We start from the raw sequence: 12,607 nt of genomic DNA on the forward strand, positions 1-12,607 counted from the left end.
AGTTGGACATTAGCCATAAGCAGTGAAAACAGCTATAAATCAAAGCAACCTGCAAGGTATGAATAGGATATAAATATTCTCCACCCTATTTTTTAGCATATAGGCTCAATACAATGAATTGGGATACACAAAACTTTTCAAGAACCTGCCAACTGCTACATTGGTAGCAAAAAATAAATGTTTACTATATTTCAATGTTTGAAATTCTGTCTTATGATCTCCTTATATGTAGTTTACTAATATTTACTTCTTATAAACACACACAGCTCTTTATAAAATATATGCTCACTATTTTAAAAATTGGAAATAGGAAAAAGAAACAAACATGCAGCATTATGCCATCCAAAAACCACCAATGAGAGCATTTTGGTTTATTTTTTCCAGCATTTTTTCTTAAGCTTACCTTTTACATAACTGTGATCTCACTTTAGATAAAATTTTGTACTTCTTTTTTTTTTTTTTTTTTTACTTTTTCATATCTTAATCTAGGAACTTGATCGTGAAGTCGAAAAAGGCGAACTTTTGAATTTTAAAGATATGTAAGGAACATTGACATTTATCTAGGAGATCATTCTTTGTACATGTGACCCAGAGCCACAGAGTACATGATTCAAAAGCACTTGGCAAAGTGAGATACATTTGCTGACTCATGGTCTTTCCTTATGATTTCCTAACTCAGCGTACTTAAGTAAATCATATACATATAATTTAAAATACTAGAATAAATCACTTTGTCACCTAAATGAGCTTCCATATCTCACCCTTTCCTATGTCTTCCCTTACTCTTTTCTCTTAAAACATTACTACCTGCCTCACATGTATTATAACCCATTCTTCCCCAGACCAATTATTTTAATTATAATCTAAGAGCTGACAAGTCTCAAATTAGGTCTATAGCTCAGTTCTCGTCTCAACTCCACACCTATACTATATATCCAAATGCTTATAGCATAGATCCATTTGGAGGCCCTTGCGGGCATGTCGAACCAAACACACCAGCCTGCAAGACCTTTAATAGCCCTATATTACCTATCATGGTGAATAACACCCCATCTACCCGACTGCCCATGCCAAAAATCTTGAGTTTTTATCCTTACTTTCTCTCTCCTTTTCCTTTGTTCTACAAATGCAACCTCGCAGTATATTATTATATCAATGCTATCCATGTTATCATAAATGTATCTTAGATCTATGTTCTTATTCTTTGGCTAGCCCTACTACTGTTACTTCAAATAAGGCCATCTTTTCTCTCACGTGTGGTTAGTATAAACAACAGCTTTTTCCTTACCCTCACCTCCCCCATCCATCCACACCCCCATCTCACATTCCCCACACTACAGACCAGGTGAACTTTTGAAGACAAAAATCTCATTCCTCCTTTCCTTCTTTAAAATCTTTTAATGTTCCCTTTCTTCCTAGGTTAAATCCCCAAATCCTAGACATGGCCTAAAAAGCTCTGAAAGATCTGTGCTGTAGGATCTTCATACTCATTTCTGAACACCCACCCCTTCATAGTCTGTATAGAGCAGTACTGAACATGTCTGCTTTCTCCAGATATACCGTATCTCTGGGCCATTTTTCTCTCTGGAGTTCCATTCTACCCCGCCCCCAGCCTGGCTGACCCTTCATTGTTTGTATTTCACTTTACAAACTCCTTTTCTAACCTTTATCTCCAACTGGGTTAGATGCTCTTGCTATGCACTGCCATAGCACCCTCAGTTTCTTAGACCATTACACTTACCATTAGGTATTATAACTGCTTATTTTATTTTCTGCCTCCCCACTAGACTGTTGCTTTTGAGAGGTCAAGCACTGTATCTGTCTTGGTCACTGTTTTTCCAAAACCAGCACAATGCCTGGAACGCAGTAGAGTTCAAATATTACTTGGTGACTGGATATATTCACACTTTATGACCTTTAAAGAGACGATTCTTTCTTTTATCTTCCTTTCCAGTGGAAACAGTTCCTTTATTTGACAGTTCCCTTATTCTTCCTTTGCCAGGTTTACATTTCTCAGTTAACTGAACATAGCAACATTTATGATCAGTCATTATGTAATTTTTAAAATATGACCACTCTTAATGCAATTAATTCCGTGTATAACATTGGAAGAGAACAATAACCAGGCCTTTGATAAAATGGGAAACAATACTTAATTACTTGTAACTTTTACTATAATTAGCAGATCCAAAAACAGGGTAGAGGTTAACTAAACTTTTAAGTATAGATAATAAATTACAGTTTACTATAAATTAAAGTTTGTTATTTGCATGAAAATTGTCATAACGAATTACAGCTTGACCTTCATAAATTATAAAGTTATATATGTTATATATGTTATGACAGCACAAAGGAAATCTTAATGGAAAATAACTACAGGAAGTTCCATTTAATAGATTTTAAAATGCACCCAGAAACTGCCAATTTATGTCTCTACTTCACATTTGGTGAATGTAAATTTACCATCTTTTCATTTGTGCAAACAAAACTTAACAGCTCTACTTTCTGATAACTTTTGCTTCCTCTGTTTCATACACTTTCTCCCACATCCTACATGTTAAACTGTACCTTTTATGTAAAGCTTTCTCAAAGCTTTCTCCATGAGGAGCTAAACACAAACTATCCCTAAACTCAACCCCATGACACTTTGTCTGTACTTCTCAATGAGATATTATTTCTACATATATCTCTAAATAAGTCATTTCTATCCAAAGTATACACATATGTGCTTTGAAATCCATTTTTATATAGGGTCACTGTATACACATGTGTTATATGTCATTTCTACACAAGCCCATTACATACACGTGTGTGCTTTGAAATCTATCCTTATGCTCACAGCACCCAGAGGGAGTGCCTTCTCCTAATTAGCCTGCTGGAGGAGACATCATTTTTTCTAAGTTTCACAAAGCTGTCTATAAATTAGAAGCAGTCCTGTTTATGCACACAATTCTTGACTATAAAAACTGGGGAAAAGGGACTTGGATTCATATAATCATTATATACAATGGGTACTTTAAAAAGTACATGTTGAACAAATGAATAAAATCATCGATTCTAGCTTGTGTCACTTACCAAATTAGACTCATTAGGTGGGATGTATTTCTCTGTCCCCATTCGCACAAGTCCATCATGGTAGAGAAATATTTTCAGTGGATCACATGATGTTACCAGAATATAAATTCGTAAATCAAACTTGTAACCTTCCATTAGGAAAGGCTTTTCAATGTATTCTTGAACAATCAAATGATCCTGAGATGGAAGTTTGTCACCATTTCTTATCAAAGAAATCCTAAGTTAAAAAAAAAGAATTAAAAGGATAATTTGATATGGTGTCAAGATGTTTAAAAAGCTACAGATAATACTAAAGAGAAAAATGGTACAGTAGGGAATTCCAAAGTCTGTCCCCCTACAAAAGCAAAAACAGCCAAAAAGTTGTCAGAATCAGCTTTTTTTGGAACTCTGGAAACTGACCAAAAGCTTGTGACAACCAGGGAACACTTAAACAAAAAAACAGCTGAATCTATGTAAAACAGCTTTGTGGCATTTTAACTCACTCTGGTCCCATCCCTCAACCTCGGCTCAGCAGTGGCCTTGAAGAACAATTCATGTTCCTAGTACAAGTACTGGTTCTAGAGTGCGGAATAGACTTTATTCTTGTGGTAGTTTTTTGTTTGTTTTGCTTGTTTGTTTGTTTTTCACCTGTGTGGTCATTTCCTGAAGGAACTCAAAGGACTTGATTATATTTTGTCTAAACGGGAACTCTCCCAGTGTTGAGGCAGCTACATGGAGGTGGGGGGAGGGAGTGCATTATTGAAAACCTTTAAAGACAAATGCATTATAGTTCCTGCTGCCTATGGCAACCAATAAAGGTTGGGGAAACCAATATACTAACTAAAAAGATTGGGAAGAAAGAGTAAAGTATGAGAATCTTGGGGGAATAAAAGCTTTGAAAAACTCAGACATTTCTGAGAATTTAGAAGACCTGTGTATGCCCAGGGCTGAGTGCTTGCTCAGGAAAGACTTGAGAGACCCAAAGCTCTCTTGAGAGGTCCATCAGGTTCTGGTTGTTAATGAAGGAGCAGGAAATGAGAATAAGGCAGAGTTGTAGACTGTCTAGTTAAGTGTTGAAGACATGTCCCAATATACATACACACACACACACACACACACACACACACACACACACACCATCTGCAAAGATTGGGAGTGTTTGGTTTGGGGGAGGTTTTCTTGGGTTTTTGTTTCTTTGTTTTTTGGCTGCAAGTGTTTGAGGAAAGCTCTGTTCATTTACTAGGTGAGTACTGACCTAAAAGAACAGGAACTTCAATGCCACACACAACAAAATATACAGACTTCACAAAATTATTTCAGAAAGATCACTAAACAAATAAAGAACAACCAAAATAAGCAGCAAGAAAAGCCTTGTAAAGGAGGAAGAATTTGATCTCCAGAGTTGCTACATTATTAACATTCTAAATGTCCAGTTTTCAATAAAAAAAATTTACAAGTCATGCAAAGAAAAAAGAAAGTATGGCTCATAGGCATGAAAATTACCAATTAATAGAAAGCCAGACATTGGGCTTACTAGACCATCAACTATTTAGATCAACTGTTTTAAATCAAATAGTTAAAGGAAACAATGTACAGAGAACTGAAGGAGATCATGAGAATGATATCTCACGAAATAGAGAATGTCCATAGAGATAGAAGTTATTTCAGGATCCAAACTGAAGTTCTGGAGTTAAAAAAAAATTCATGGAACAAAAAATTCATTAGAGAGATTAAACAGAAGATTTAAGAAGTAAAAAAAAAAATCAGTGAATTTAAAGTTTAGGTCAATTGAGACTAACTAGTCTGAGAAACAGGAAAAAAAAAAAAAGAATGAAAAAAATGAACAGAGCTTCAAAAGGGAATCCCAAAAGGAGAGGAGAGAAAAATATTTGATGAAAAATATTAACTTACACATCCAAAGACCTCAATGATCTCCAAGTAGGATAAAACTCAAAGACATCCACACTAGAACATATTATAATAAAACTGTCCAAGGCCAAGACAAAGAGAACCTTGAAAGTAGCAAGACGAAGCTACTTATCAAACCCTAGTGATCCTCAATAGATAAACAGTTGATTTTTCATCAGAAACAATGGAGACCAGAGGCAGTGAGATGACCTATTATTCAAAGTGTTGACAGAAAGGGGTGGGGGGTTGGGGGGGGTTGGTGGAACTGCTAACCAACAATTCTTTATCTTGTAGAAATATTCAAAATTGAAGGAGAAATTAAGACATTTCCAGATAAAAACTGGTAAGAGTGTGCTACTAGTATATGTGGCCTATAAGAAATGCTAAAGTGAATCCTTCTGGCTGAAATGAAAGGACACAAGATAGTAACTCAAATCCACACAAAGAAATAAAAAACACCTGGTAAATGTGACTACATAAGTAAATATAAAAGTCACTATTAATGTAGTTTAGGTTTGAAACTATTTTTTCCTTATATTATTTAAAATACAATTGCATTAAACTATAATTATAAATCTATGTTGATGGGCACACAATATATGCAAATATAATTCATGACCAAAACAACATAAAGAAGGACAGAGCTATATAGAAGCAAAGCCAAGACTTGGCAGAATGTATTAAAAATAAATAAATAAATAAATAAAAACAAACAAAAAAAAACATAGTCCAACCACACATTGTCTACAACAGATTCACTTTAGATTCAAAGAGAATGAACAAATGGAAAAAAAATCCTATGCTAACAGTAACCAAAAGAGAGCTGGAGTAGTTATACTAGTATCAAACAAAATAGACTTTAAGACAAAAATTATTACAAGAGTCAAAGAAGGACAATATATAATAATAAAAAATACAACGTATCAATAAGACATAGTAATTATAAACATATATGCACCTAACAACAGAGCTCCAAAACATATATAGCAAAAACCAATAGAATTGAAAAAAGAAACAGTTCAACAATATCAGTTACAGTCTTCAATACTCTACTTTCAATAATGAATAGAACAACTAAACAGAAGACCAGCAAGGACACCACAGAGAGAGGTGTCCCTTACTATGTACAGCTACATTACATGAGATAAACTCTGGCAGCACAGAATGTATACAGTATGCTTTTTCAGCTATTTTTATACTGTCATCAAACCAAATTGTTACTTATTTATAATGTTTCAACATTAAATATTAGCACATATAAATATAAACATGATTAACATTAAAATTTAGAAAAAATGTAAACATCTACTAAGCCCCGCCCAAAAAATTTTCCTTTGATACAAGCATTTAGCAAGCCAACTTTAAACAATTAATATACAATTCCCACTAATATCACATAAGCCATGGTTATAATAATTTCTGATTAAATTATTAAATTATGATTAAAAATTACAAGGAAATTTGTTGAACAATAATTTACCTGGCAGTTACATTTCCAAACATCTTTTTTCACCACAGCATTTTAAAAATCAAACAACTGGGGCACTTGGGTGGCTCAGTCGTTAAGCGTCTGACTTTGGCTCAGGTCATGATCTCAAAGTTTGTGAGTTCAAGCCCCACGTTGGGCTCTATGCTGGCAGCTCAGAGCCTGGAGCATGCTTCAGATTCTGTGTCTCCCTGTCTCTCTGCCCCTAGCCAGCTTGCTCTCTGTCTCTCTGTCTCTCTCTCTCAAAAATAAACATTAAAAAAAAATTTTTTTAATCAAACAATTAAAATAACTCATGTGTTTTTATTAAAAGCAACCTCAGCCACATTTTCTTTGAAACAAACAAACAAACAAACATTGCAGTAAACTAACATTAGAAAGCAAAAGGAAACAGGAATATTAAGTTGTAAAATCTATGCTCAGCTAACATGTCTAGTTCTTAAACATGTCTTAGCTTAAAATGTGATTTATTCAATTTCAATTCAATTACCATGGTACCTAAAGAAAAAAACTTATTTGTAAAGCAAAGAGGATACATATTTTGCTTTAAAATTTCTAGGTATTGAAAGAGTAAGTCCCTTGCCATTTCTTTCTTTGAGTAAATTTAGGTCTACCGCATCAACTGAATTTTACCCTCCAAGTTTACTCTTAAATTATTATAAATGCAAAATTCTATGTTTAAGAAAAAATTAGAAGACATCTTTTTATTGTCTCCTATTAAAGTCTCACAACCTGTTGATTTAATTTTTATAATGAATTACTGAAGCCTGTGGGACAGGGTAAAATGGCTCATTAAATATTTATATTTAGTCCCAAAAAAGCAATGAAGACCCATTTTATTATTTTTTTCATATTCAACCATGAATGAATGTTCACATTTATTCTTTTTCCCCAATTTTTCAAAAACTTTTATATGTTCTGGGTGATAAATACCTACCCATGACCCATTGCACCATTAGCTGGTTTTACTATAAAAGTTTTCTGCTTTCTCTTTTTCTTCAATTCTTTCATATAGTTCTGGAATTGTGTATATTCAGCAGGGAAGATCCATGTTCGAGGAACAAAGGTATAATCCAGAGGCCGGGACTTGATCATTCTGTAAATTAGAGATAATATGAAAAGTAATTTCCATTCAAACTTGTCTAAATTTTCTTTCTCTGTGCTACTGACATTTATTACACGGATTTAAATTCCCTCCATTTCTTTTCATTTATTGATTCATTCAACACATGTCTGTAAAGCACCTACTATGTGCTAGGCATTATTCTAGACCCTGGAAGGATACATCAGTGAAAAAAAAATAGACAAGAACCTCTGTCCTATGTACTAATTTATATATTGGTAGATTATTTAAGTATATACTTTATGCTAGGAACTGGGGATATTAGGATAATTTAATATGGTCTTAACTCTAAAGAATTCACATATAGGCTATTAAATACAATGTGCTAGATACAATAAAGACATACATGGCAAGGTAATATGTGGAAATAGTAATTAACTCTGCATCTGGGATGACAGGACAGGTACCAGGAAATGGTGTGCCATTCATATTGCTTCTTTAAAGATGATTTTGAGTCCTCAAGGAGTGGCTTTGATCATCTTTTACTCCAGTGTTTTTTGAAGTTTAACTACCTTTCTGAGAAAACCATGTGAAGCCTAAGTATACTAGAAGTTTGGGTTTCTTTGTTCATATGAACTACATATGCCTATACATGTGGTTTTATGGCTGCAACGTATGTCCTGATATTTTTATATTTGCTAAAAACCAGGCTGCCTATTTGAAACATAAGGATAAAACTAGGTATAAAATGTTTACTTTTGATTAATCTCGATTGTTAACTGTTTTGTACATATTGATTCCCACTAAAAATGAATATATTTTAAAATATAATCAAAGAAAATCTGATTGCTTCAAGGAAGTTCTTTTTAATAAATGTACATAAGTCTTTTATAGATGAGATGATATTGTCTTCAAATGAGATTAGTCAAAACTAAAATGGAAGCACCATATATGGTATGCACAGAGGTAGCGCCTAAATTCTAAAAGGAGGGTGTGGAATGCATGAGCCACTTGGCCTCCAAACTGTAGGCTCCTATGGTTATATTTCAAGTGCTCTTTCAAAAGAACTCTGTAAAAAACTTACATTTCCATTATAATAAGGGAATTAATTACCAACTCCATCTATCAAATCCAGAATAAGCCAACAAGCTAATTAATTTCAGTACAATATAGGCTAACTTTGACTGGTTTGGAAAACACACACACACACACATATATCTAAAGGAAGCACAGTAACAGTGCTAATGTCCATGTTTTTGTTTCCAATACCTTTAAGTGTATTTATTATATTTTTAACAATGATATGAAATTAGATCAATTTAAAGTTTTCATTAAAATAATCTATTTTAAACTAATCATATAGTATTTATGAGTGATACCATTCTTTCACACATATATTTGGAAAAAATCCAAGCACACATATATTGAAGAGAAACACTTTATTCCATTTAGCAATCTAGCACAAATCATTTGATGTAAAAATGGATAGCTTCAAAAGAAACATGCAGTCTCTTTTGGAAATTTGGAATTTGGAAATATGGAATAATTTCTGCTCATAGCTGTCATGGATTTACTAAATGATATTAAACATGTAATTTAGTTAATTCTCAAACAGGTCATAACTTTCAATCTAATAGAAGATTATTTTTTCCTTAAGGAGAATTCCAAAGATTCTATAAAAATAAGAAATTGCCTATTTTTAATAGCCTACTAATGGGTCTACATTCAACTTTCTTGACTCTCCTGACCATACAGGCTTCTGTTCTCTACAAAACAGATAGAATGATCTTTTCGAAATGCAAATCTCATCATATTACCAACTTCACCTCCCCCTCCTCTCCTGTGGAATTTAGGATAAGGACTATAATCCTAAACATCACGCTTCAACTAATCTCTCCTGGTCCCCATCTATGTCTCTGTGCTCTAGCTACACTTGGCCTTATTTCAGTATCCTGACTATTCCTGCTTTCTTGCACAAACATGACCTTAGCCCATACTATTCTTCCTGCCCAGAAAGCTGTTATATACCATTTTACCAATAAACCCTTACTCAGGATTCAGATTTAGGCTTCCACATCACTTCCTTGGGGAAATTCTCCAATGCCTCCCTAAGCCAGAAGTCCTTCACTATGCACTGACTTACAACTGCGTACCTTTATTTCATAGCACTTATCACAGTTGTAACCCAATGTTGTAAAAGCCTCAAGTCTGCTTTTGATCACCTCATGAGCCCAGAGGCCAGCACAGTGGCTCACATATAAAAATTATATTTAATAAATATGTGTTAGATGAAAGTAAATGACTTCAGTGAAACACATGTCCCAAACTTTACAGAGGTAATTCCTGTTCCTCTGATGTCCGTTCTTCCTATAATCCCTATGTTACTAAAGTGTTGTACCTTCATGATCTCCTAAACCAGAAGGCTACCTACCAGTCATCTTGAACATTTCTCTACTCCCCTTGGATTCTCACATCACAGCAGCTTTCCAGTCCTGTAAATTCTATCTATTTTGTATTTTCCAGATGTATTTTCTCTTCCCTATTACCACTCTCTCCTTTAGTGTATTAGATGTTGACAATCACCTACTCCAGGGCTTTCTCCTCCTTTCTACATTCTTTGAGTCCATTATCTATAGTCCCACAAAGATTATCTAAAACATATCATTTCTCTGCTTAAATCCATTAAAAAAAGTCTCACTTCTCTCAGGATAAACAGAAATGTTTGCTGAGTAGTTAAATACATTAAAGAATCAATAATTAAATAATTGAACAAAATATAGTTACATGGCATCCGCAGCCTGGGCTTTGCATTTATCTCCAGTATCATCTCAGGCTAAGCCTCCTGACACCCTATACAACCACAGAAACTGCTTAAAAGTTCCCCAAACACATCATGTTGGTTTAAGCCTCCATAAAGTTTCTACCACTGTTGTTTTTGCCTACAGACTCCTTGACTTCTTTTCAAAGAATAAACTCTTATATACTTTTCAATATCCATTTTGATTTTCATTTCTCCAGAAAGCCTTCTCTGCTCTCCTAGAAATGACCTCTGTCATCATCTTTGTCACCACCATACACTGACTCTGCCCCTCATGTGGCACCATCAAACTGTATTATATGTATCACTCTTTCTCCCGTATTAAAATTTGAGTTCTAGGCAGGGACTAGGCTTTATTTGTCTTCTTTACATCAAAGTTAGCAGTCTCTAGTCTACAGTAGATATGCAAAAAATATTTGTTGAGGGAATGGATGTATAAACTGTCACATGATACATATAAATATCTAATTACACACCAAGGTTACTAACCTTTCTCTGAGTTTTCTTTCTAAAAATGTTCTCAAATTATCACTTAACTTCCTTAAACTAAAAACAATGTAATCAATATAAATATACATCACATTAAAAATTCTGCAGTTCATTTGGTATAGCACTTGAGAACTTGTGAACAGTGTTTCCTATAAAAGCAGACTGTTTACTCCAAACACTGGTCTCAGACAAATTTATGTATATCCCTGGGGAGGCACATACACATGTGTCTATATGTATGAATGCGTACAAATTCACCTACTACAGTGTCTTGCACATGTTAGATGCTCAACAACCAGTATATGAATAGACACACACACACACACACACACACACACACACACACACAGTGTATTATGTTGCCAAACTGTAGTAAAAAGAAGCCCAAGATTCTGGAGACTAGGATTCTGCTCCAGGTTTGCTATTAACTATTTGTTTGACTTGTGCAAGATATTCATTTTTGTGACACTCAGTTACCTCCTCTGTAAAGTGAAGGAAGAACCAGGGAACTTCTAACCCCTGCTAACTCTACAGTTCTCTCTTCCATCAAAGTATCATTTCAAATCAATGTAACCTGGTGAAAGATACACTATAATATTGAAAATGCAAATTTCAAAAATTATAAGAAATTCTCTATTATAAGTAAATGAAGATTACTTGGTCATATTTCTTGCTAAGAAATCCTTTCTACAGATCTCCCCCATTCCTGGAAAATGGTTGATCCTCTGGAAAATAAAAAGGTAAACATTAATGTTCTCATTGACTTAATGAATATATTCATTTATACTATAATAGAGTTACATCCATCTTCTGAGTTAAATATTTTTTTAAAGCTATTAACGTAAAACATTTAAAATCAAATGACCTACAAGGAATCTGTAGAATTCAAGAATCTACAATAAGCAAAGAATGAAATTGCAAATTTTTTCAGAAATCAGAAAAGGATATTTACACAGGTATCAAAGTTACAATTTTCTGTGTCAAATAACTAGTAATTCTATGTCCAAATTATTTCTATTATCCTCAATTTTCTATATTCATACAGATAAGCATTGTATAAATATTGGTGAAAATGGCCTTGTTTGTTCCCTATGGTCAATTTTGTATTTCCCACCACACTAACAAAGAACTATACAAAATGTCAGTTGTCTAAAGTTCTGTGTATTTGGCTTTTTAGTTTGATGTCTATTTTTTTAATATGCTTGCATTACATTCTAAAAATCAAAGAATGAAGCCAGACTGCACATAGCAGACATGGTAAGGTACTTCTAGTTCCTGATCTGTCTGTGCAAGCTACTCCACATCACCCATCTTTAAGCATAACACAAAGCAGCAGTGTAGGAAGACTTTTCTCCTATTCATTCTTCCTTAAAGATGGAAAGAGGTTATGAGGCACCTGGGTGGCTCAGTCGGTTAAGCGTCTGACTCTTGGCTTTGGCTCAGGTCATGATCTCATGGTACGTTAAAAGTTTGATTTGAAAGAATTCAGGCCTTATGTGACGAGTCAGTACAACCGGACAGCAACAAAACAGGTTGTTTGGGTAAGTTAGAACTGAAATTTAATATGTCAACACATTAAGAACCAACCCTATCTAAGTAAAATTATAATGGAATTCATATAACTTTCCTGATAACCAATAATTGGTCATGATTAATTCCCCACCTGGTAATTTTGCAGCTCGGCAATCTTCTCCTGCTGAACTGCAGAATCACACCATATAAGGTTGCTTGTCTCATCCTCATCTGGAGTTTTCATAAATCCCATTTCATCTATTACTAAACGAACTGC

The 12,607-nt window shown here is 34.1% G+C and overlaps 1 protein-coding gene across 2 annotated transcripts in view; it reads right to left on the reverse strand.

Annotated features, from left to right (window-relative positions):
• Positions 1–12,607, reverse strand: part of TTLL7 (tubulin tyrosine ligase like 7) — a 144,775-nt gene that overhangs the window by 77,080 nt on the left and 55,088 nt on the right. For both annotated transcript variants that reach the window (XM_030326057.1, XM_030326056.1), the window contains exons 4-7: positions 12,482–12,603; positions 11,476–11,543; positions 7,386–7,544; positions 3,076–3,292 (exon numbers count right to left, since the gene is read on the reverse strand). In XM_030326057.1, coding sequence (XP_030181917.1) covers positions 3,076–3,292; positions 7,386–7,544; positions 11,476–11,543; positions 12,482–12,603 — 566 coding nt within the window. The remainder of the gene's footprint in view (positions 1–3,075; positions 3,293–7,385; positions 7,545–11,475; positions 11,544–12,481; positions 12,604–12,607) is intronic.

Source organism: Lynx canadensis, chromosome C1, assembly GCF_007474595.2.
Source record: "Lynx canadensis isolate LIC74 chromosome C1, mLynCan4.pri.v2, whole genome shotgun sequence".
Lineage (NCBI taxonomy): Eukaryota > Metazoa > Chordata > Mammalia > Carnivora > Felidae > Lynx > Lynx canadensis.